General features: G+C 38.0%; 1 protein-coding gene across 22 annotated transcripts in view; it reads left to right on the top strand.

Moving 5' to 3' along the window:
• The window catches only part of DLG1 (discs large MAGUK scaffold protein 1), a 141,521-nt gene that overhangs the window by 54,744 nt on the left and 59,920 nt on the right, over positions 1 to 26,857 (top strand). For 2 of the 22 annotated variants that reach the window (XM_077183969.1, XM_077183973.1), the window contains exon 1: positions 8,632 to 9,207. The exons of 17 other annotated variants lie outside the window; for them this stretch is intronic. In XM_077183969.1, coding sequence (XP_077040084.1) covers positions 8,980 to 9,207 — 228 coding nt within the window. In that variant the 5' untranslated portion in view covers positions 8,632 to 8,979. Of the gene's footprint in view, positions 1 to 8,631; positions 9,208 to 26,857 lie in introns of those variants that run through there. 3 more of the 22 variants (XM_077183972.1, XM_077183970.1, XM_077183974.1) reach the window with 2 other exon arrangements.

Here is a 26,857-nt window from a genome sequence, read left to right as displayed (position 1 = left end):
AAATATTCTGTCCCAAAGTTTTTGAAGAACCTGTTCAGGTAGGCCGGCACTGGTGCCAGGAATTGCTCAGTGCGGGGTTCCCATGGGGGTGCCGAGTTCCGGACGCTGCGCTCTGCGGATCGGCCGCGAGGTGGCGCTGCTGCCCCGGCTCTGCTGCGCCGGGAGCCTCATTTAGCGCGGTGAGCTCGCAGCCCCTCGGAGGGACCGGTTTGCAGTTAAAATACGGCGTTATTGAACAGCTCCCGTCCAGGGAGAGCTGTCACAGGGAGGGTATGGGACCAAGCAAGCCTTTAAGCTGTGGAGTGGAAGATGAAGTTTTCTATAAAGGAAAAGAGCTTTGAATAACAGGTCTTTACAGGGCTACAAAATAGTGGATCATGGTGCAATAAGACAAAAAAACCCAGTAATCTTTATTTAGAGCAGCCTGGGCATTACAGATTATTTATCTCATCTATATGATGTAGCATGGTAATTCAGTATTTAAGTGTAGAACCTGACTGAGGCTTCCATATACTTCTGTAATATGTTTGTGTGTTGGTATTTGGGGCTGATATTTCACTGTTAGTGCAGAAGCTCTAAAGGAAACCTGTAATAATTTATAAGCTATTAAATATATCTTGTACTGGAAAAAATACCATGACTAGCATGATAAATCTTTATCTTGCTCTGAAACAAATTCTAAATATTGCAATATTCAGTGCATTTCTATTTTATCTATAATTCCCATTTGCAATTTGCATAAGTTCTTAAAAACTTTTCAAAGTAGTTGATAAGCTTATAAATGATATTCTCATGTGGCTGCATGTGGTAACAGGAAGCTAGACTTACTGGTTGGGAAAAGTTTCTGCTGTTCTTGTTCCTTTAATCAAATCTTTTTCAATGATCTGTCTCTGGAGATTTTTGCTGTAGCACCAGTCTTCCAAGGGTATGGGGAAAATGCCTGCACCTGTTTTTTTCCTTTCATGTGTCACAGATATGGACAGCTGAACAGAAGTGTTTTAGTTGGAACGTTGTACTGGCTTTAGTCTAGTGAGGGGCCTAAAATTGCTTATTCATGCTATACATGAAAACTTTAATTACTGACTGAATCATACATCTGTAAGGAGCTAAAGACATTCTACTGGTTGAATATTTGGTATCTCTAGAACAGCTTTGTGCAATCCCCAGTGAAGTAGCAGAACACTCTAGGAATTGTGAGAAGTAGGTTTGGGTTAGTGGGGGAACTCTTTAATTTGTAGTTCCATAATCATAGACTCATGTCTGTATTTCATGCAGCGCAGTTGGCCACTTGCCTGTCCTCAGATGTTCCCAGGAATGGTCATCCCTGTACAGGGCAGTGCAGGCATTGGCCTTCCCATTGCTGGCTGCCTGTTCTCCTCCTGCACAGACCTGTCCTTCTGGCTGGGGCTCTTGTATTCTGCTACAGCACTTGTGCTTCAGGTGATGCAGTAAAAATCCCACTTCTCTTTACCGAAGGGAACATGTGTATTAATGTTGTTTATCCATTTAAAGCACTTGGAGGACTCTTTTGTGGTTACATAAACTTATGTCAGTGAATAAAACTATGACTTCATAATATTATGACATTAAATGCAAATGAGTTACTGTTTTCCTGTCTCTGAACAATGAAATGCTTCAAACTGTGGTGAAATGTTGTTCCCCATTGAATAAAAGATTACAGTTTTACCCCCAAATTCTGATCAAAGGAATCTTTTTGCCCAGGGAATACCCTTGAGCTGTGCCCAGTGCCAGTGCCCCTGTGCTTTATGTCTGCTTACCCCTTGCAGTGTCAGATCTGGGAGGAAATATTCAGGCTCAGTTTGCATTGGAGTGCAAGTAGTCTTTTATTAGAATAAAAGCAGTAAGACAGAGTTTCCCTCCTTTGGCTCTGTGAACCTCTGTTGGAGCTTGTGGTGGTGTATTGAGCAGGGATCACTCTACACCTTCACAGTTCACTGCTGAGAGAGGCAGTAGGTTAGTTGGGTATCTCACCTAGTGCTGTGTGCCTGTAGGCTGAGAAGTATGGCCTTCAGCCTTTCCTCTCCTCTTGCTTAGAAGCAGCAGCTTGTGGTTTTGTGCCCCACATCCTGAGCTTTGTGAAGTGGGCAAATAGTTTGAAAAAAAAGTCTAACAGTGTGTCAGCAAATTGTGTCTAATAGTGTGTTACCCAAACCTTTGCAGAGACAGGCTTGGTAATCCTAGCACAGCAGTTCTGCTGACTGCATGCACTGTCTGTGAAATAAATATCTTGTGCCCACTCGGCGTATGCCTGCTTTTTTCACATGTTTAGTCATCTTTGGAAAAGTATTTCCAGGACCTAATGGTATTTAAGCTTAATGGTTTTAAATTAACCCTGATTTGAAACTGCTTATCTCTTAGTGCTGCAGTGCTGTGTAATAGCCCACTTACCCTGACTGTGGTATCACAGCAATGAGATGTGGCAAGGTGGTACTTGTTCTTAAAATAGCTTCCAGGAGGGAGAGGAAATTGGAACTTGCTCTCATTTCTGTACTGCCAAAACACGGTGAAACTGTTCTGAAGAGCAGAATCAATGAGCATGTGGTGAAATGAGAGATGAGAAAGCAATGAATACATTGCAAAGACAATTTCTGCTGCACAAATCCCTTAAAGCATGAGCTTAAAGATCATCTTGTTGATGTAGGTTTCTAGGTTTCCTTAGATGTACACAATGGATGCACTCAAAAAAAGATTATGGAGAAACTTAAGCTGTCATGAAATAAGAAAAAAAAAATTATTTTGGGATTTACTTGTTAAAAAAACCAAAGCAAACAAAAATTCTCTACCAAAGCCAAACCAACAACAGAATGAAAGTAAAGGGTAAGGAGGAAGATCGCTAATCATGGATAGAGGTTACCAGAAGGATCTCGGAAGAACCTGTGTTCTCATTGCATCATCTAAGAGGAATGAGAGCTCAGGGTTATAACAGATTAATGGAATAATCATCTCAGTACTCAATTTACAGTCAAAAAGGCAAATGGAATACAAGGAATAATCAGCGAAGCAAATGGGAATAAAACTGCATTATCTTATCACTCCAGAAATCTCCACCATTCATTATCTTGATTAAGAAGGCAAATTTAGATACTCAAAGAAGAACAACAAGAATGGTCAGAGATAGAGGGCAGCTGCTGTGGAATGAAGAATGAACTCGTTTGACCCCTCCATTTGGTAAAGAGTTGACTCAGGAGATACCAATGAAGCTACCTACAGTCAGTAATGCTGAGTCTCTAAAATGATGAACATGACTAGGGAATGGTCATTTTAGAAATTAAAACTTATATTCAGAACTACAGATTAGCAGGTAATAGTTGTTTTATAGCCTGTAAACACAGTGATCTACAGTCAGCCTCTGACTTTGAAATAATCTTTCAACTGCTGGTAGTCTTTTGGTTTCTAGCTATACCAACCAAGGTATCACAGCATACATTGCTTGTTTCTTCAACTGCAAACAAGCACCTTTATTTAACTCCTTCCCATTAAGCTGTATGGAAATAGCTGTTATATAAATGTGCATATTTACACATCCTTGCTTCAATGCTAACAATCTCCTTTCCACGTGAACCCGAATCTTGTGCTGATAATATTGATAGGTCCCCTTCTTTTTATCTCCTGGTGTGTCTTCTCTCCAATCTGTTCTGTTTTCTCAAGTGCTTCCCCAGAAGTCTTTTAGAGCATGTGGAGCTGCTGTTAAACCAGCCTTCTCTGTTAATTGGGAGAGTTTTTCTGCTCTCAGGAAGGCTAATGGTCTTTATGATTTGAACTGTGTGGGTTCAGGGTTAGTCAACAGTCAAAGTAATTTTAACTGCCTCTTTGCCCCAGTAGATTTTTTTGTCCTGCTCCAGTCTGAGCAGGTAGGGGAGGTTAACATGATGATGAAGATACTGTTTCCATTTAGAAATCAAAGATCAGTTGACATGTAATTTGCAAGTTGGGTTATGATTGTGAAAAGGTTGCAATCTGTTACTTTTTTCTAAATTGAGAACTTTGTAAAGCTTTGCCATCTTCAACAGAAAGTCAGTGCTTCTGGTGTTAGGAACATACATAGAATGCTGGGAATCATAAGGAAAAAATTGAAGATACTCTCAGGCATACTTATTTTTAGACTAGTATCATACTTCGGTGGTCACACTTGAGAGGAGCTGTTAGGCAGTCTTTAATTAAAATGCATTACCCAAGTTCTTGATAGGTTGCTGATTTTAAACTCCTGTAATTGAAGAATGTGGAAATCCATGCAAAGGTGTCAGTTTGTGTTTTATAGGAAGAAGCAGTTGACCAAATCTGCCTGGTTCTCCGTAAGGATCTGCTCAATAAATTCTTGTCAACAGAGACAAGAAAGAAAAACTGTAACAGATGGACTGTGGATTAATCCAAACATTAGAACAACCTCCGATACAGTAATCAACATCAAGTCGTCCTAGAAAGGGGTTGCACTGTTCTCACCCGAGATTTTCCCTGAGCTCTCGGTGCAGTTGGGTTCATTTTGATGACTGAAGCAAACCTAAGGAGACTTGCATTAAACACAAGATGTTTTTGTCAGTCTGGCGTGCCAAAAAGATGGGCAGGAGGTTCATGAGCAGGGTGCGGAAGACCAGGCAGTTTAATCTGCCCAGATTGGTAGGTTGTCTGAGGTGTATTGTGAGTAATAAGGTAATGATCTTTTCTATTAAATATTTATACTAAAATAGCTCATTATAGAATAATTGTGCTGGGATGTTTACTTAGAAGTTGGTTGCAGCAGTAAGATATGTACTTTTTATTGATTATGTAAATGCCATTTGGTCAAGAACTATCCTTCAGTCCTATCTGAACTAAAAGTTAAGATAGACTTTATAGCATCTCTTAGCAGAAAGGGTTAACAATTTTTTTTCTTCCACAGTATTTGTGTCCTGAACTCCTGGGCTTTGGTTTAGGATGCTGCATATACTTGTTTATGAGACTTAGACTTATGCCAGTTAAAGTTTGTTAAATCTGGAATTCTGAAAACTGTAAGAAAGAAACATGAGTTTGTTTCTAAATTTTCAGTATTGTTTTTGTTCCCATGCCTGAAGAGCTTAAGTTGCATAGCCTTATATTTGAATATCCAAGTTCTGAACATTTCCTTTGCCTCTGTTTTTGGTCAAAACCTAACTGATATTGAAGATAAAATAAGTCCCTGCCATTGTTTTAGGTGATCCTTGAATTTTCTCTTTTAAGACAATCAGGTTTTTTTCCTTTAGGGTCTGTGCTTATTTTAGCCAATACTCTGTTTAACCAAATGGTTGTAAAACTAATATAAGACACTTTTCAAATGCTTCAGGGGGACTGTTGGTTTTTGTTTAGAAAGGGTAATTGAGATATAACTGGTCTTTCTGTTCACAAACAATTTTTGTTGCTGTGCCTTTTTAATTTTAGGTATGCATTCTGCTTGTAAAGTTATGCCCAGGAAACCTTTATCTGAGAGATTAAAATACAGCATTATGTCATGTTTTGACTTGTCTCAGAAAGCTGATGATACCAATTTGCTTGGATATAAAGTGAGAGGAATTCTAGTCCAAGTATTTGATGTTGATTTTTACATTTAGTAACCACTGTGATTACTGTATTTTGTTACAACACAAATAATGTTACTCTGCAGCCTCTACAAATGCAGACGAATTTTGCAGTAAATTTCTTAACCTGTAGAGTTATGTGTACTGATGTAGAAATCTTTAATTATGTGCTGTTTTGTTTTGGGGCAGGAACCTTTTCAAATCTGCAAATTCTCAATGCTTGCCTAACAGTAAATAGTGTTTTATGTTTTGTTTTAGTGTGTGGTGTTTTTTGTCTGCTTTGTTTTTAATTTTAGTCCCATCAGTTCAATATCCAGAATATGAAAAAGAGGTGATGGAAGCTCTTTTGGAAATCCTTTTAGGAAGTCCTTTAGGATGGAAGTCCTTTTAGGACTTCCTGCAGTTTCCAGATGAGCCTCCCTATTCTGCCTTTTGACTCTGGAGGCAATCATTCACAGATGCAATTCCAGCTGTGACATCTGTGTTGATGATTTTCCTTTCTCTGGATATTGCCTCTTCTGTGCAAATAGAACTTTTTCAAGTTTCTACTTGTAGGTTTGACCCTCTGTTGAAATGCTCTTAGACTGGAATGAACCCTTGTTTTTACAACCTCCCACTGTTTTTTCAACTCTACAAATGACCATTTGTCTAATCTGGACTCCTTTGTGCTATCCTGGTTTTGTGCCATCTGCAGAGCTGTGCTTTGCCTTTATCCTTCAGGTTGCTTTGTAGCACATAAAAATCAGAGTTTTTCTCATCACCACAGTACCAGCTCCTTCTGCAAATAACTGCAACTGTATCTGCTTAGGCGTCAGCAGATCTTGCTCGATATCATTGCATCCATATGGAGTGTAGGTGACACAGATTGCTGCCTTGCATCACCAGCAGGATTGCATAACCTCTTCCTTAAGTACTTTTCTGGATTTCTCTCTCAATTGAAATTAAATCATCATTGCTTCACTTTCAGGAAGCTTTTTCTCCATGTGATGCTTTCCTGAAGTGCTGATTTCTAAAATCACTTTGTAATTGATGCCATATTGGATTTTTGGCTGTGTGGGAATCAGCCTTGAAAGAAACTGCCTTAAAACACAGCAGACATCTCTTATCTTCAGACAGGTTGATGTAAGAGTAAAAAAAAAATGCTGCTTGGTACATTTCTTGTCAGTATATTGTGGTGTTTTCTTCCAGAATTTTGCACAATATTTTTCTATATGACTTTGTTTGGAGCCTATGGGGACAAACAGAGAGAAAAATGAATTCTTGAAGAAGTTCTTTTGAATGTTAGACAAATTCTTGTTCTCTAGGCTATCTAATAGACTGTATAGCAGTGTTGACATTCAATGCCATATGTAGAAAAAGATTGAAAATATTTTCACCTTGACTCTTTATAAAAAGACTTGGTACTCAAAGCATATCATTTGTACCTTGTTCCAAAAACCTTCAGTGATAGCCAGGGATTAATCGATTTCTCTGGTAATAAATTCATAGCATTTTTCAGGCTAGGTATGTTTTTTGTGTCTGGAAAAAGGAAGTGCTGCAGTCTTCCTGTGAAAAAATTCTCTTTCTGAGAAGTTTGTCCATTTGAAAAGTCCTATCTACTGTAACTCAGGCATTTCTCAACCTCCATTATCTATCTTATGCTCATAGCTTTAAGGACACTGCACAAGTCAGATCCAGTTTCATATGACTTACAGTGATAAGCCATTGTATTTTATAAATATTAATGAAGTCTGTCTGAAAGGTGTGCTCAGAATATTGGCATGTGGTGTGTTATTGAGCTGTACCAGTGACTAGAAGTAAATGGTGCATTGATCTCGCTACGACACATTTCAATTAATGTACTGCTTATTTCTGCTTGTAATAGAAGCCTGCAGGAAAAAAACTGTAACTCAGAATAGGATAGCTGTCAGTAAGAATTTGTTAAACAGCAGATTATGTTGCATCCCAAGAAGTACGTGAAGAAATTTAGTAACTCCACTGAAATGCACATCATGGAGCAGTGGATTTTTAGAATTATGTGGCTGTAAGTTGTGGCTGTGTTGTTAGGAATTTTTCTGCCTTTGTTTGTCATATGAAGACTTCTCTTCTTGTTTAAAATGTTTTCCTGGTGCTATGATCATGACTGTAGAAATATACCACAAATTGTTTGGATAACTTTCCAGAGATGAGCTGCTTCTGAAAGCTTGACATTTAACTGATTTCCAAAATAATCCCTCTGATGTGAGCTGGAGGATTTTTTTTTTAAATAGTTTGCTACCAAAATTTGAATGGTGAGTTCTGTAAGGTAACTTGAGTTCCATATAATCTTTCAGCTAATTATTCTGAATACCTTTTTGCTACGAAGAAAGCAGAGAAAACCTCTGACAGTAATACTCGTCATGTACATGGGAGATAAAAATAATCTTACTGAAAAGTCATTAGTGAATAATAAGAATTTTTTGGTTTTGAATTATTCTTGTGCTTTTGAGAAGTAATGCTGAGTCAGAAATATATATATATATTTATTGTTTTCATAATATGCTTACAGCAGGCACAGAAATTTGGGTATAGGTGTTATGAATGTTGCACATTATTCACAGAATAAGAACAGAGTGTGGACTCTGTTTAATCTTAGTCTCTGATTTTCTTGAGGATTAAACAAGCCCGAAACCACAGTAGAACAACTTCACTAGGAATCCTCTGATCTACAACACAAAATGATTGTTTTGTGGCACTATGATTCGCACCCTCTATAGTTTTATGCACAAAAGAACAGGGAAAAACAACAAGAAATTGGCAAATAGTTGTTTCTTAAATATTTGTTTTGATTATGGGGTTAAAGTCATTTTGCTCTGTGGAATGTTTTCATAAAGACCAAATCAGTAAAAAGTGCAGCTCTGCTCTATATTCCCTGTTTTGTTTGCTTTAGGTTCATAATTTATGCAGGCAAGGAAGTGAAAAGATGCTATTGGATATTTCTACAGGCAGTGATTGAAACTTGGTTATTTTTGATCTGTGCTTTCTCCACCCAGTAGCTGTTATCATCCACCACCATCCTCATAGCTGTGAATTTGTAACGTTGTACTGTACCTGCTACCCAGTTTCCCTTAAATATCTGTTGGCAGCTAGGAAGAGAAAGCAAGGCTTTCATCCTGTGCGTTCCGAAAGGAAAAATAAGGAAAACCTTTGCTTGCTGCCTTTTTTTTTTTTTTAAATTGCTCAAGATTATACTCATCATCGTAATCACAGGTAGAGAGGGAATGTAAGAGGTAGAAATCCTTGGAGGAAAAGCAAGCAAGCAATCAGCTAGCAAGAATTTTGTTTTCCTGCTTTGTAAACGATGCTGCTGTAATTCTATCTGCATTTTTTTTTTTTTTTTTCTTGCTCATTCACCACTCAGCAGCTGGTAGGGAATTAAGACTGCCTGGCAACCACCTGCAGAGCTGCAGAGATGAATTACATTTTCGGAAATAACACGCTGCTGTATTCTCGCGCCAGTCGAGGCAGCAGCGCTGGCTCCAGCCACAGCTCGGTAGGCCCCAAGCAGAAGCAGTGGGCAAAGAAAGGCTCCTCAGAGGAGTTACGGGCTGAGCCTTCCCGCTGGCAGCAGATTGTGGCATTTTTCACTCGCAGACATGGCTTCATTGACTGCATTTCTGTCGCTGCCAGCTCCTCCCAGGTAATACGCCACATGTTCAAGTGATTGTGTCTGCATGTTTTCTGGTTGCTTGCTAGTCAGAAAGAGCAATTATTTATATATGCATGATTTCATATAATCTCTTATTTATGGATGGTGTTTTCTGTCTGCTTTCATTTCCATATTCTAAAGAGCTCTGTATAATTTCTAGCATTAAAGCATGAAAATGGAAACACTAAATGAGGTCTGATTTTTATTTATTTTGCAAGTGATGAGCCTCCAGCAATTTTAAATGCGAGATATCCTAATGAAACAGTGAAATATTGAAAATGTAGTTTGCATTCTGCTGCCTGGCTCTGGAGGGCAATAACGTAGTTAAGAAATATCAATTCCATAGCTCTAGTAAGATGTCAAATCAAACAGACTACGTATTTAATGGTTAAGGAATTTTATCTAAGGAATTAAATGGTTTAAAACCTTAACTCTAGGTAACACAACAAATTCAATTCTGTAACAGCTTTCTAGGTTTTTTGGCTGCTAATAATACACAGATGAAGGAATGTCTCCCTTACATGCAGGGTGTACATTCAATAGTGCAGTCTGTAAGAGAAACATGACATTTTTCAACTTCGCTGTCCATCTGCTCTATGTGATGTTTGTGTTAATCATCATTCAAAGTCAGGTAAAAGCAAGCAAGCTAAATTTTAATTGTGTAGCGTTTGAATGACTTCTTAAGGTTGACACAGAGAAGTTTAAACTTACTGGCATTAGAAAATTAGTATCTCTTGGGAAAATATGACTAAGACCTATGGAACAATGCTGAAATGTCAGAATTATTTAAACATGGGAGATTAGGTTTGTTTTGCTACTGTCAAGTGAAATTCATCATTAGTCAAGATGTCTTGAATGATTTAACCTGAAATACTACAAAAACTTACAAAAGAAGGAAAAAATTGTTACCCTCAGACACTGTAATTTTATTAGGATAATTTCTATCTGTTAGTAGTTCAAAGATGGTGAACTGGCACTTCCTCTGAAGTCTGCCTATTATTACCTATTTTTTTCCTATGAATTTGGAGTAAACAATGAATAGGAGAGCTTAGAGGGGAATTTTGACTTTCTTGTTGCATCTTGTACATGATGTGGAAGTTGGATCCTGTAGTTTCCCTAATGGGTCATTATACAACTCCAAGTGATGTATTTGGTCAACACAGTAGCTTTTAAATACTGGGGGTTTTTAAAAATTAAAAATATATAGTATTAACCTTCTGAATAAAAATTATAGTTGCTCTCATTTGTTTAAAGCTTGAGGAAGTAATTTTGGAATGTGTGGAGCTTACAATTGGACTGACTAGTCAGGCCTAGAAAGCTGCTCATAAATAAAATACGGAATACCCTCTGTTTTGAGTGGGGGTTGGACCAGGTCAAGTTCCTGAGATCCCTTCAATCCAAAGCATTGATTCTGTGAATATCCCAGTGTTTGTTCTATTTTTCTGCTATGGAAAAGATTCCTTACCTCTGGGAAAGCCTGCCAGATTTTTTCATAGCTCTGACAGTTCATAATTAAAAATAACTGCTTATACATGTTCATGGCCAGAAGGAGGGGAAAAAACATAAAATATTTTGAAGTGGTTGTTAAAAAAACCTTACTGAGCATATTCAGAAGTCATGCACTAAAAACATGAGAGCTTGTTGAAGCCACTTCCTCTGGAAGGATGCTGTACTGTGCTTGCACCTTATCCACCCATTGCAGCTGTTCTAGCCTCAGGAGAGAAAAAGGCACTTGGAGGTTGTTCATTGTGTGCAATTTTGTTTTCCAGTTCTCTTCAGTTTGTGTTGTAGCATTCTGAACATTTTTTTACCTTTTATTCGTTCCTTTGGGATGCATCCCCATCATTTGAATGTAATCCTGTTTGCAGAGTCCAGATAAGAATTAGATGTGAAGTACTTCTCTAGCCTGGCCTGTAGAAATTCTGTGGGTGATCGTGGCTTTATCAAGTCTTATTGTTGTGACTTCATGATTTTCAACAGATACAAAATCATTTGATGGTTTTTAAAGTGGCTGTCTCCTGCTTCCCCTGTGAATCTGCTACAAAGCTCCCAGTTTTAGCTGTCCCTTCATTTCCTTGGCTTTCTTGGATGGCATTAATTGGCCATATTAGCTTAGCTCCTTCCATCTCCAGTGAAAGGGAGATGACTCTGGAGATGGGACATGCCTGTCCTTCTCTGGGACCTGCTTGGGTCACCCTTCCCCCATCAAGGTGGTAAAAGGACATTGGATTTTGAGGTAGGGTATTTTTTGAGTAGGGTCTTGTATCCTAAAGAAGCAAGGCTGAAGGTGATGATGGATATGGTAGCACTGCTTTTTGCTGTAGTTATCCCTTGGTTTATGCCCAAAAGAATGCACACATGCCCAAGTGCATGGTGCCCAGCTAACCACACCAGACTTCTTTATGAGTCCTGGAAGCAGATTTAACGTGCTCAGGAATTTGAGGCCTTTATTGTTTCTTCTTTCTCATTCTCTGTGATGTGGTGTTAGTCACTCAAATAGAAGAATTGAGGAATTCGATTAGGAGCTGATATATCAATTTTTGTCAGCAAATTTTTAAATTTCTTTAATAAAAGCCAAATCTGTGGTATAAAATGGAAGGTAACAGTAAAACCAAGCATACAACAAATTTATAGTGTCACAAGGGTGAATAACTGTGCCATGAGCTTAGTAAATATACCATAATGCAAATGACAAATACTGGGTGATTTAAAGTGCTGTCCTAACAAGAGATATGCCCAGTGCATCAAGGATGATACCTGTATCAAGATCACTGCTTTTCTCTGAAGTCTTTCCAGAGCTCTGAGAAGCCCCTATTCTTGCCAGTCAATCCAGCTCTCATGTCTCAGAAAGCATTTTAACTGTTGGTATTTGGCTCATGGTGTGCTACAAATGCAGAATGATTTGTCTGAATTCCACATGTCATTAAACTGGTTCTAACAGCAATCACTGAGGCTTTTCTTAGCATGTAACTGAGCACACACTTGCAGCATGTGATACTGAAAATTGTTTAGCTCCTTGAATATCCTGGGCTCATTTTTACTTCTATTTTCTAGGACATATTTTAGGAAGGATGAAAAGGATCAGGACAGAAAAATCATCCTAAATCCACTTAGCCATTTCAAAAACTTAATTTTAAATTTCAGAGCTTATCAACTGCTTTTGTGAGTTGCTTGAACCCAGTCATTTCTCGACTTAGTGTATCTTCCTTTTAAGTTCTTGATAAAAGTTTTACTGTGTCATTAGTCCTAGACTATTGCTCTCAGAGTCATTGGAGTATTATGGACATAGTTCTAGCATGTACAAAATGCTATGTCTAATCACACAACAACATAGAGGTGTTGTAAGGCAGTTAAGAAGATAATGATTTAAAAAAAAGTCAGGTCTCCACCCTAATCCCTTTTTTACTGTATTTCTTGAAAAACTGATTTCTTAGGGCAATATTTATTATCCTTGTATTTTGATATATACTGAAGTATTTATATATTGTTGCTGCTAATATTGTGATGAATGCAGAAGAAAGCAGCTTTAAATAGTACTTGCTTTGAATGATTTTCTCTATAACAATGCACCTTCTGAAACTGAAGCATGAGTTTTATTGTACTAAGTTTCCTTCCTATTCTTGATTTTAAGCTATGTAAAATCACACATTTGTAGAAGCATGAGTTTATTTTGCAAATTAGTTCTGCCACTGGTTGCATTTTCTGTAAGATGCCATTGTAGCACTGATAAAAGCAGTATGAATTTATTCTGTTAGAGGAATGCATTAATATGTGTTCCAGTCAATAGGCCAAAAAGCAGGAAGTTCTTGGTAGTTTAACCAAAGCATCAAAGGACTTTCCCTGGAACCTTTGGTTCATTTTGTAAACATTTTCCGTGTACAGTAGAGATGAAAACTTCTCAAGACTGTGGAATTTGCTTGACATTTTAGAGATAGGCAATTTTAAAATCAAAATAGGATCAATAAATGTTAGGAATATCTGGCATGACTCGTGTAAAGCCATGTAGCCTTTGTCAGCATCCTGCTGGATCCCTGCTGTGGGCAGTGGTCTCCTCTGCTGAGGCCAGGCCTGTGCAGTGATGGGGCTCTGCTGTGTCCCCCAGCCCCGTGTGTGCCTGCAGTGCTGGCATGTGCACCTTGTTACCTCAGCTAATCACCTGCAGCAGGCAGTGCTGATAAGAGCCGAGGGAGTGGTGATAAGAGCTGAGCCGTGCTCCAGCTACTGCAGGCACTGCTTCCTGCCAGAGGGGTTCACCTTCCATTCTCTTTCCTGGTCTCTCGCAGCTCTGTCTCACTCAGAGTTGGTAACATAATTTCTGCATATTTCTGTTGCATTGTATCTCAAGAAAGTTCCTTTTCCAGAATGAGTCAGAAATCTGGTAAACAAAGAAAGAGACACAGAATTTTTTGCTTTTGGAGTTCTGCTGCTGCTACTACTGGGGCTTTCTGCCTGCATTGTGCTCGAGAGTCTGAATCCTCAGGCAAGGCAGACACTGGATCCCCTCTTAATCCATTGTCTTCAGCTGATAACTCAGGTGGACTAACAAGGTCTTGCTGTATGAAGCCCAGTGCATGGAAGCCTGTGAGAAAGGTAGGACTCTTTAGGGCTCTTATGTAACTTTCCTAATTTATTTTATATTGTGATAGTTGCCCTCACAGTTGAGGCTTGTATTGATTGACAAAGTGTTTTGGAAGTCAATTGCAGGCCAGTCTGTCTTTCACCAGCTGTCAGCTTACTGAACAGCTCTAGCATGGCTCCTGTAGTATAGCATTTCTGTTTTGCTGCCAAAGCTGCTGTACATGTTTCAGTTAATACAATTATTAGCTAAATTACTGTCTGACAGAACCACTGAGTCTAAAGTGAAAATCATCTTCTTCCTGTTCTTCTATTTTGGTCCACAACATCAAGAGCACTCTCAATTATGATTAAGATGGGCAGGATATTTCCTTTACTTTGAAGACTGTACAACAGAAGCTTCTTAGATGTTTTTATAAAACATGACCTTGTCCTTTAGAATGATCTCTGCATCCATGTTTGGGGGCTGACATGGTATCCTGTTGTGCAATTTAAGACTTCTAGTTTAGACCCAGCTCAGAGTCCTGGTCAATGTTGTGTCCACAGCATTTCTAAGATTTCTAGTAACTCAAGGAGAGAAATTGTTCTGTTAAAAAAGAGAAATTGAAATCAGTATGTGCACACCAGCTATGCAGTATCTTTTGAGAAAGATTTGTTTCTTTTTCCTAGAACCTCTGCTGGGGCCACTGCTTTTATCTGTTTTCCAAAGCAAAGAAAGAATTTAAATTTCTCCTGATGATTAACAATTACTTTAAAAATTTTTAGTGAAGCATTTAGGCTCTTGAACTCCCTTATTTTTTTCCTTTTTTAACATGGGCATGATAGCCTGAGTGAAGAATGTGTCCATCACTCCTCTCCCTGGGAGAGAATTCAAACTAATTTCAACATGCTGCTGATTATTAAACTTCAAGCATAATCCTACTGTGAAGCATTTCCAGACAGCTCAATTTTGAATTACTTTGACAGATCCACAAAAGATGACAATGCAAGGAAAGCATCAACCTCCTCATGTACAATTGAAATGAAGTGCCTCATTCTTGTTTATTGGTATAACCACATAATTCACATTCTGCTTATCATGTAATGGCTCTGTAGCTGAGGGGTCCCAGTGGATGCTTCCTTTAAAGCTGTTTCTAAAATGTCTTTCCAAATTCAGTTCAAATGAAGATTGCATAGTTCTATAGATGATTTCAGGAACACTCTACAGATTTCTCCAGTTGGAATTTAGGAGAAATCCTTCTGATCAGTTGGCACTGTTCCTCCATTTCATTCCTTCCAGAATGGATAGGAGCACTCCTGTTCCACAGCAAAGGCTGATAACCATGTGCCATCTGCCATGGAAGCTCAGAAAATGCTATACAGAGGCCAAATTTAGTACTGAGACTTGACAACTTGGTAATACCACACCACCTAGCAAGGCGTCCCTGAATCCTTTTGAGGATCTACTTTTTCTGGTCTGTCCCAAAATAGCACTAGCAGCAGTCAATTCTATACAGGTCAAAATTAATTACATCAATGTTCTCCCTAAAAGTAGTTTGTCATGAAAAAAAGAGAAAAAATATTGCCTAATCTTTGGTATACTCAGCTGCAATATCTTTTAAACTATACCTTTGTTTACTTGGGATCATCCACTGACCTCTTAAGTGGCCACCTCTTGTGAGTTTTCCAGGAGCTGCTTGGGCTCCAAGACAAACCAATAATGCTTCCTGACTCTCCTGAGCCACAGCAGTTTTCTTGTACCTCATTAAGGTTTGCCAACGTTACCTGCTGGAAACTGCAGCTGCTCAAGTTGTTAAAGTTCTAATCCCCACTTGACCAGCCTTGTGACCTGACCACATGATGGTTCATTCCCTAAGAAACTCAAAGATGCCCACACTGGTGCAGTTCTGACCCCTGCCTTTTGAAAGACCTAAGGCCCCTTTCCATGTACTAGGTTTTTGTGGCTGCACACACAAGGTTCAATATCAAAAGAGCACATTCAGAAGGACTAAAAGAATCCTCTGAAAGTAGAGCAAGGATTCCCTTCTGTCTATCTTGTATGATTTAAAAAAAACCCCTTGCCACCAACCAAAGCACTTCTGGACTTGTTTTTGTTTGGTATTCCTCAGGGTGTCTCTGTGCCGTTTATTGCTGTTCCATGTGACTTGTTGTCAGTATTGAATTTCATCTCATTGCCTATAACCCACTTGTCTAATACATCAGCCTTGCTCTCCAGCTTGTTTCTGTTGTGCATTTGCTGCCCTTCTCTTTTTGTTGGTGTTTAACTGCACATTAGGATGTAGTTGAGCTGACGTGTTCTCCAGACACATAACAGACACTTATGACTCATTTTGTCTCTTGTAAGCTGATCTTGGCATTTATCAGTTTTCAGTCTGTTGCTCTATTAAAGTGTTTCCTTTGTATATTCTTGTCCTTTGCAACAGTCTTTTTGGAAATGATACATTTAAGCAATGATTTCCTTAAAATCAGATCACCTTTTGCATACTTTCCATAGGGAAAAAAAAAAGAAAAAGGACAAAATAGTTTAAGGTACACCAGAACACTGGTAAAATAGAATTGCTTATTAATTTTTTTCATGTCTTTGTAATCAGCTTAAGTTTTGGGTTGTTTTGTAAGTTGCCAACATTTTTTTTATCTGTATGGAAGTTAGTATATTATTGTTGTTATTGGAGACTAGGATCTATGCAGCTGTGTCAGTCTTCTGAGTGGGACTTCAGACATTTTATGGGATGCAGGTATAATTCAGGAGTTTTCACTGATGATGGAATCTTCACTTTCTTCCCACTGCTTTGTGTGGTACTTCCTGGAAACTGCTGTACCGTGGGAATGTGTTGGATGGGTCTGCTGGCTTCTGCTCTTCTATTCTCTTTATCACTGCTCCCTCACAGTGTGTGTATTTGCTTATTTAAATTGCTTCTCTAAGACTGATGCCTGCAGAAGTCAGTTGAGGAGCCTGTGCTCCATTGCTCCCAGGTAGTAATGTTTGCCTTTCATAACAAAGTAGGGAGGGGAGTAAAGATTGCTTGTGCTGCTGGGGTACAGTTCTACTTCAAAGCAAATTTATTTTACTAAGTAAATAGTACTTGTTTTCCTTAGGTAACTAACTGTATCTGAATACCCAGTGTAATGTAGCAGGTGAGAAAGGAGTCAGCTTTCCCATTGGAGAGAGAAGGAACTCTGGATTCTCTCTGTAGTGTGTAGGGTAATCAGTCTGAAATCATGATAAGTGATTGGAGTGTTCAGAAAAGTGTTCTATAACTGTAGATGATATTCAGGAGCACCTGCTTTATAATGAAAACTCAAGAACCTCTGCTTAGTTCATCTGAAGGAAAGTCAGGAAATGATATTGTCACAGACTATAAATATGTAGGGATTGATTTCAGAAACTAGAAAGCTTGTATATTTAGTAGAAAAAGGCATCTGTATTCCAAGTCAGATAGAAAACTTAATTTTAAAGATTGGTACTAATATAATCAGCATTTTGGAAGCTTAGTGGGACATGATGTAGTTGATAAATCAGGGTATATAAATTAGTATTTCCTATGTAAAAAGTATAATGACAAATAAAGTTTCTACTTGAGAATGTCAAAATACATCACAATCTCTGATCCATCATCTAATATAATAGCTTTAAACTGCTCTTTGAAAGCTGTAAACTGCTGGAAAGCAATTTATATATTTTTAAAAAGTCCTCTTTATTGCACTTCTTTGCTACTGCTTTTAATTTCCCTTTAAACTCTGTAATTTAAAAAGATGAATTCAGGGAAAATTCACAGAATTCTGTGTACAGAAAAGCTTTTTAGACTTTGAGCCCATTAAGCCTCGTTGCAGAGCAGCATTTGCAGTTAGATGCTAAATCAAGTGCTATGCAAAGAGACCATGGAATACTCTGATGAAGGTGGTGATAGTACAGACCTAAAACCATATTCCCAGGTAGGTGTGGAATGCCAAAGTAGATGCCTATCTCCAAGTAGCAAACTAGCTAGGGCAGTCCCAGCTTTGAACTCAGAGTATTTCCTATTACTCATTTTACTGTACAAAAAATTAGATTGAGGTGCCAATAGAACTTAGATTAATGTGTTAAGAGGAACACATAATCAATAGGAGATGACATTTATTCAGGATTTCTCATGATACTTGCATTTAATGTGGCTGAATTGTCTGTTATGTTCTGTGTGGCCCTTTTGTTTAAACTGTCTTAGTTACTAGAACAAAAATTTTGAAGAGGCACATATGATTCTCTTTTTAAAAGGAGCAAAGCTGTACTTTGTTAGGCTGCACCTAAGCAGTCTGATTTCCTTATTGTATGAACTTTGGGAAATTCTCTATTATTACAGAATAATTAACAGGTAGAGGGATAAACAGGTATTCTTAAGACAAGTCAGTTTCTTTTTATAATAATCAGACTGCACCTAAGCAGTCTGATTTCCTTATTGTATGAACTTTGGGAAATTCTCTATTATTACAGAATAATTAACAGGTAGAGGGATAAACAGGTATTCTTAAGACAAGTCAGTTTCTTTTTATAATAAGAAAATAAGGATTTGCAGATCATCCAGACATCTTTGAAAACAGAGACCATGCAGATCAAAATCTACATGGGAACATGTGGTCATCAGAATGTTTTTATAATTACAGAAGTCTTTGAAAACTATGGCTCTTGCATCAAAGTCTGTTAAAATTAATGGTGCCATGAGATAAAAGGTATATGATAGGCTACAAATGAAGTATTTCAATTCCAGAAAGAGACTTTGGAGTTATCACTGATGATTGTATGAAAATGTCACCTTAGTACCATGCAATAATGGAAAGGGTAAATGAAATGTTGGGTATTATTAAAGAAGTAGTAGCAAATAACATAGAACATGATCTGAGTATATTTATTATGTATAATTCTAATTTTGGGGGGGTTCTGTTTTCCTTGTCTTAGGAAGGATATAGCATAAGTAAAAAGGAAAAGAGTAACAAAGCATCAAGAAGAACAATCTAGTTATCTATAAGGACAGATAACTTAAAATAAACCAGAAGAAAAAGCCTGAGGGAAAATATGATCAAGACATAAAATGAAAATGAAGTTAAGAGGGTTCTCAACTAGAAATTCTGCATTAGATACCTAATTTTAAATCTGCCCAGTAAAATTTCTTCTAAAGTTGTGAAAGGCACTGACACAAAACACTGTGGACAAAATGCTCTTTTTGAAGACTCAAGAAGAAAATTACTTAAAAGCAGAGTTAAATGGATTTGCAAAGAGCAGGTGGCACAGAGCTGTTACAGAGAGTGGCTCAGGAAGCCCTTGACTGTCAGGTTCTGAGATGGTTTTCTGGGAAAATTACTGGGCATATGTCTAATTCCTACTTGCCCATCTGTCAGCTTTTACTGCTGGTAAGATTCTTGACCAGTTGGGCCTTTGCTCTCATCCAGTGCAGCAACTTTTACTGGTTGTGTGGAGCTATCAGAATAATTTATCTCTCTCTGTAGTGCACTGTACTATTTGATGTTTTTTAATAAATTACACTAGGAAAAAAAAAAGAATGAGAATAAATGTCTAGAGGATGTTTGGAAGCCTGGCAAGAGTGCAAGTTAAATGCAGGGATAGAATCTCAGTTTCTGGCTTTTAGGTGTCACTCAGCAATCATGGTTTCCACCTGAGCTGGAAATCTCCAAGTCTCCTAAGGAAATGCAATCTGCTAGATTCATCCCCTGAGTTATGTGTCAGTCATGAGATGATCAGAGTGGCAGGAATTAATCTTGAAATGTATCTGGAAAGGACTAATGGTTAAATTAATAGTCTCAGAGAATGTGATTAATGATACAAGTAACAGGTGAATTCCCAGCTGCTGCCCTAAGGCATTTCTGAATTAGAAATAATCTTGGGGGTTTTTTGCTATACAGTTTTTTTCCTATGTACAATACAAGATAGAATGCTGCCCATCTTGGAACCACAGATGGTTCATCTTGTGTTCTGGTGCAGTTGGGAAGTGGCAGGAGTGCTGGCACGTTGGGTTTTGTCTGGTGTTAATTTTTATACTATACATTACTGCTGTCACTTAAATTCAAGTAATGAAGGACTTGAAAGATTTAATTGACAATTGCTAATTTGGCTTTGAGCCTCAGAAACCAGAACAGAAAGATACATTTTGTTTTCTGGTTCTTGAAATTCAAAGCAAGTAAGTAGTTATATATTTATAGCATGATCACTTAATTTGTTTTTGCCTGTTAGTTCACTTTCTTCTTTCATAGTTTTCAGTGTTAATTTTTCTCTTGTTTCAGACAATTTCTTCACCTATTAATTTTTACCTCTGTTGCGGTGTTCAATTTTAATCAATTTTTGTCCTTTTACTTCAGAAACCATAACCAGATGAAGTAGAAAGTACTGTAAAATACAATTTTCTACTTGCTTTTTTGCTTATTGGAAAAGAAAAACTGCAGAAGAGAACTACTGGCCTGTCTGTCAAGCTGTTGCCCTGGTTCCAGCAGCAGCCAGAGCAGAGGTTGGGGAGGGATATAAACCCAGGCCAAGAGCTGTGGTATTTCCTCTGAGAACTTTCAGAGATTGCTGCCTATTCCAGTACAGGGATTCCAGAGCTGGAGGTGAATTGTGTGTTTCATGATGCTGAATCCATGAGTTTTCATCAACTTGGAAAGCATTCTTTTAGTGGCAAGGATTCAACAGTCAAAGAGCAGCTTCTGCTTGTTTGTAGCCTAATGAAGGGGAGCAGAGTTGGGGTTATGGGAGCTGTTCTTCTGCTTTTTGTTCAAAGTTCCTTTAAATGCAAGACAGTGTTGGAAAGAGAATTCAGTGTATTTTTTTAGGAAATAGCCTTCCCTTGGATTGAAGAGTCAGATTTGTCTTTTCTGTTGTTACCTCTGTTTTATTTTATTTCCTTACTCCATAGTGGCAGACAGGGACTAGGGCAGGTTAGAGCATCTTGGCAAGGAGCAGCTTGGGCAGTGGCCTGGGAGTGGAAACTTTGGAGCATCACTTGTCAAAGTCAGCCTGAACCTCAGAACTCCTCTCATGGGCTCACCAATGTTCTAACAGTGTGGCTAAGGATTGGTGTCTTCTTGTTCTGAGGATGCAGGAAAGTGCTTTTTCAGTAATTGTGGTGAGGAGGTAAATAAATGCAGGCCATAACCTCACTTCTTTTTTTCCTTTAAACTGTTGAAAGATTTAATTGATTAGCTTCTCAATGTTTAAGGACTTGAAACATTAGTGGAAATGTGTAGTGTTGTTGGTGTTAGAGATATAAAAAAGTAAACTGCAGAATTTTCTTGCAATAGTTGGGACTCTTGAGGGTCTGATTAATCCTGTTTTGCTTCTTCTGAATCATAAATTCAGAAGTCAAACCCCTTGTCTTAGTCCTTTCTACAGACTTTTTTCGTAATGAAGAATTTGAAATTTCAACCGTGTTATAGATTAGGTGCTTTAATTACCTTGACTAAATGGAAATAGGCAGAAATGATTGTGTAAGCCAGTATGCTGTCACAATTAGTCCAAAACTTAATGGAAGTGAAGTCATAACTCAAGAAACGCTTGCATTGTTTCATATATTTTATGATAGTCTGAGAAACTTAAGCTTCTACTTGTAATATTTATTGTTCCCCACTTTTTTCAGGTCAGTATAGTTAATATTCCTTTTATCCAGAGTAAATAAGTCAAGGAAGTGCCATGCAAAATGGATCTTTTGGACAGTTTGATATGAGCACAAAAGGCTGAGTTTGCCATCCCAGCTTGCAGGGTCTCCATGGTGTGGAATGAGTGAAACCAGCAGAGGAGCAGAGCTGGCAGCTGAGGCATCAGGGCTGGAGTGAACATGGCAGTGCACGTTTGTGAAAAATTCAGCATGTGTCAAGATAAAATTTGGCCACTGATATGTGCAAATCCTTTTGTTAATGAAGGAGTGGCTTTAGTGTAAATCCAATTTAAATAAAGCCAATTTAAGTGTAAATCAAGTAATTATTTTCTTTTTAAATTGATATTTATGTCCTGAAAGCTAATGGATTTCAATTAATGGGTTGTTATAGATGACTTTCCTGGTGTGGTTTTCTGTTTGCTGTTCATTAATGTGAGGTAAATTCTGTTCTGCAAATGCTTAGTGTTCTAGGGCAAATACATCTATTCTAAAAATATTTTTAGATAATAGATTGTTCACAGATTATTACAGTTTTCAATAAAATAATAAATACTTACCTTAAAATGGGAAACTCTAGTTCTGATTCACTGACTTGCTTCAGATCACTTCACTACTCCTACTTTTAAGACTGTCCTTCAAGTACTTTGAGGGCAGTGGAGCTGTAAGTGAACCTGAATGTTTTTTATCCTAATTGTACTTAAATTAAGATGACATTCACATGCAAAGTTTTCATATATTATGAATAATGGTTCTTGAAGATTTACTCAATTTAAAAAATCCAATTAATTAAGTTTTGTTAACTTCTGGAGTAGAGTAGTGAGATAGTTTGACAAGTAATTGACATGTTTCTAGTATTGAGTGAGATCACTTTTCAGTATCAGAGCTAGATAGGTATAGGACTTGTTTGATTTTTAAATTAACTAGAAATAACAGAATGGGCATTCTTTCTAGGTTTACTTATTTCCTGAATAATTGAAAAATGATTGCAAATTATGTGTTCTGAGAAACATGTAAACAGTACCCAGCCTTTAACAATGTATTTTGATTTAATAATGCTCCTAGGAGTGAACAGTTTATCACATCTCAGTTTCTTAGCACAGCATACCCTTTCTACTGTGAATATCAAAAAGTAAAATATTGACACCTGAGAGCTGCTATTATTTTTCTATAATAAAGTCTTAGAATATGTTTTTTCTTTGTCTTGGCTCTTTTTGATGCTAAAACCCTGCTTGGGCTTCTTTGTGGATGCATTAGCATTATAATGAAAGCTATTATTCTTAAGGCTGATGTTATTTAAAAGGAGCTTTCTAGGCCTTGCTTTAAGTTGCAAATTAAATGCATTAAATTCATTCTCAATAGCACTTATGAATTTAATGAGGAGCCTTGCAATTCTGCTTTGAGCTGAGAGTATTGAGATGCTTGGTGAATACAGATGACTGACCTGCTGCAAAGGGTTCAGTATTGGACTTTTGCTGAGTATTGGATAAACAAAAGGCACAAGTTAGTTTTACTAAAGCTAATATTGACTTTGTGTACATTTTTTATGTTATGGATCTGGAATATGACTGAGATGAAACTCAGTCCCTGAGAGATGTGACAGGACAAATTAATTTGAGCAAAGTCCTTCTGAATACCTCACATAAAAAGGCAAGGCTTCAAGAGTCCAGTTTTTGATCTTAACAGAGAGAGAACAGGTTGGTTGCTGAAACTTTTGTTCTATTGAGACTGTTTGTATTTGCATGAGATTCTTAGCACCTGAAAATTTTACTCATTGAACATCCATAAGATACTGTGTGGTAGCATTGGTGATAGTTTTGTATGTCCAGGTTGCCAATTTCTGCCCTGTGGTTGTTCATTTGTCTCATACACAAAACTCTAGTTTAGCTACAGTCTGCCTCAGCAGGTAAAAGTCTGTTTGTCACTGCTGCTTTATTTTGGCTTGGGTAACTGTGGGGCTCATTGCTCCTCACTAGGCTGTTTTTGTAGATAAAGATTGCAGTGAGGAATTGAAAGAGTAAATACACATTATGTTTGTCTTTAAATCAGTTCAGGTCATCCTCACCATCTGTGATTTTACTGATATTCTGCTGTCTTTGTTTTCCCCCTTCAAAGCTATTTATTTATATTTTTAGTTCAGAGTTTTAAGTTCATTTGAGTTCATTGTAAAATGCTGTGGGGTTTGAGGAGGAAACTAGGTTAGAGAATCAATTTGTTGACTGAGTTAAAAAAAACCCAACAACACAAAATCAAGCAGCCAGATAACCCCTACAGTTTAGAATATCTAGCATGCTAATGGTGAGTCTTTAAAATAGTCTGCTCACAGAGATAAGATTTTCAAGAGCCCGTGGTTCACTCTGAAAAAGATGAGAGCCAAGGTAATGTCACAGGAATTCAGACTAGAACTTTTAATCCACAAGGTCTGGGTGGGTTTGTCTTTTCCTTTTGGGGATCCAAAAACCTTTGAACCTTCATATCTTCATTACAGAACTTGAACTGATGTTACAGCCCCAAGGTGAACTTGACTGTCCTCAAAGTCTCCTTGTTAAACCATTGTGTACTAACTTACCCCTCATTATGTGGGCAGACCCTGACAGGCTTCAGACTCAGCTTCTTTCTTGCTGTGCTTTCTGTCCAAACTCTTTGGAGAGACCTGGATATTATCCAGGTGGAGGTCTAGGGTTTTATTCCTTCATCCTTGGGACACCATGGTCTTTGCTCTGTCATGGCAAGGTACAACAAGAGCGCCTGAAAGGGGCAGGAGTCAGTAACACAAATCAGAACCCCAAAGTTATCTTTGCATCAGTGAAGAATGTTAGGAAGGCTTAATCCTAACCACCCAGGCTTGGTGCCATCCTGATTAAACTTATAATTTCCCTGGTCAGGTAATAGTGAATTGTTCTTCTGTTAATGGTATTGTCTTGTTTGGCAGTTCTGCTTCCCATTCTGTGTATTCAGCATATTTTGCTCTCTAGACTGGCTTGTCAACAATGACAGGACTCCTGCCTGGCCTGAGTTAGGGCTTGTGTCTGTGCAGTTCTCAAAATTCAGATAGATTCTTCAATACCTGACTTGAAACATGATTGCTTATGTTCAGATAGTTCTACATGGTTTTAGATCTTGTGAAGCTTGGAAATTTTGATTTGATTTCTTTGGAATTCCAAAGTTGGGGCTGTAGAAAAGTACTTGTGTTATGTTTCATTTTCAAATGCTCTTGAAGCTGCATTTTGTTTGAAGTAGTGCAGAGATACACTCAGGAAAAATATGCATGTCTTTAAATTTATAGCTTAACAGCACAAGTCACTGACATCATGGTACTAAGGACCTGCCAAGGCCACAGGCTGGCACTGATTTAGGGAGGAATAGAGCAGAGGTGGTTCATGAATTTAGTGCTAATTGTGTGTTCAGTTAGAACCTTTGGGCAGCACACTTGGATAGCATGGATTGGGAATGAGGATGAGTGGCAGTTGTGCTTTGTTCTTGTCACTGTCAGGCTTCATGAAACAGTCTATAAATCCCTGAAGGTATTTTGAGATGAGTATTGACTTTTGTGATTTTGAGGAAGATGGATGCAAAGTTCTGGAAATAGCACACTTCACTAGTGACATGTCCTGTGGCATTCTAGGATGTAGTTCAGAGAAAAGATACAAAACTGCACTGGCAGACCTTAACCTATATATCTCTAGAAAGAATCTATGCCTTTTAAAGTCAGCTTTGTCAGTGGGTATCGGACCAAAAATTGTTTCTTACCACTTTTGAATTTTTGTGCTCTTTGGAAGATATTTTATTTCCTGCTTTCAAGAAGAGATGATGAATATGGACTTGTTTTCATCAGTCAAGTCACATTAACAGAAGTTACTGATTTTGGAGTATCTGCTTGAAGGCAGTGGGAAGGGTGAAGTACAAAATTATTTTTAGAGTATTCTTCTGGCTATTAGAATTGCTTTTTGAAGTCATGAAAGTGGTCATCAAAGCTTTAAAAAAGACCTTTGCAGAAGACATTGCTGGTGAAATATTAGTACTATTTTCCCTTTCTATGAGTATTGTTGTTACTCAGCTGTTGAGTGGGTGGTAGAGAATGTGGAAAGAAGAAAAACTACTTAGAGAAGATTGCTGGCACTTTAACAGATTGCTGCAAAGCGTGCCCTGTATATTTGATGCGGTAATTTAAAGAATAAAATATTGATGATTCAGCTTTGTGTTAGCAACAAATTGTTCAGAGTTGGTATTTAATATGAAAGCACAACCTGATCCTGAACCCTCTCTGGTTATGAAAAATCACTTAGCACTTGATATTAGAGTAGAGCAGCTCATGCTACTAATCAAAGCAGCCTGTGGAGAACACTTGCTTTCTGCAGTCAAAGGTGATCTGCCAAACCTGTGCAGCTTCAGTTACACAACTGCATTTTCTGGCTTTGGGTTGTGCATGTGTTCCACTGCTTTGCAATGATGTCTAAGTTGTAGCTTTCATATTTTTCAGATTTTGTACTGCATTAGTGTATAACTCTGAACTTTACATAAAGTGTTAGCAAGTTCTCTTCAGAGTTGAGGCAGACAAAGCAATCCTTCCTCAGCCTGAGAACCAAGGACACCATTGCAGCTCTGGGCCCAAAAAGTATAAACAAGGAATTGAGGAGAGCAATCTGGGAGGATGGGACTGCATAACCTAAAGCTGTAATGGGACAATCAACCCCAATATGGAAACGGACCAAAACTTATAAAAGTGTGAAAATTCGTGACCCTCATCCATCTTGGGTGTAGCCATGGCCAGGCTCTTGTACTGCCCAAGGTGTATCCTTAGAAGGCCTTTTAATAAATATCTGCTTTATTCCTTTAACACTGTCTAGCCTCTGTCCTGGGTAGCCTCTCAAGGCATCAGCAAGGTTTTTTATTCTACCAATGTGACTCCAAGGCAGGCTCTGCCTTTACCTCACATGTGGATATAATTGGGCAGACTGATCCCCATGTCTCTCAAATATCTGATTAATGTCTTTTAATAACATTCTTCATGTCTTCTCTGCCTTTTCTTGTGCTTTTTCACTATGTTTTCATTTTGTTTACACCATAGTTGTTCTGTATAGGCATTAGTAAACTTTGATTTTGCTGTAGTCCCTTTCTATACTGGCATTTCTACCACTGAAATTTCAGTGCAGCCTGAGCTTTTTCACTGGAGATCTCAAGGCACACTATGCAGGATGGATTAGGTATTTTGCCTGTACCTCTTTTTTGCCTGTCCTTTGACTGTGTTTTGGTGCTTGGACTATTGCTTTTGGAACTACAATTGCCTTCAAGGTTTTGTTTTCTTTTAATTGTTGATATCTTATTGATATCACCTCAGGGACCAAAGGCATGATGACTGCCAGAAAAAAAATCATGCTCTTAGCAGTTTTCTGCTGCATAATGTTTCTTCTTTTGCCACGGAAATCAAAAGGTCT

The sequence above is a fragment of the Agelaius phoeniceus genome, chromosome 10, assembly GCF_051311805.1.
Source record: "Agelaius phoeniceus isolate bAgePho1 chromosome 10, bAgePho1.hap1, whole genome shotgun sequence".
Classification (NCBI taxonomy): Eukaryota; Metazoa; Chordata; class Aves; order Passeriformes; family Icteridae; genus Agelaius; species Agelaius phoeniceus.
This window is presented reverse-complemented; position numbering and strand designations above follow the sequence as displayed.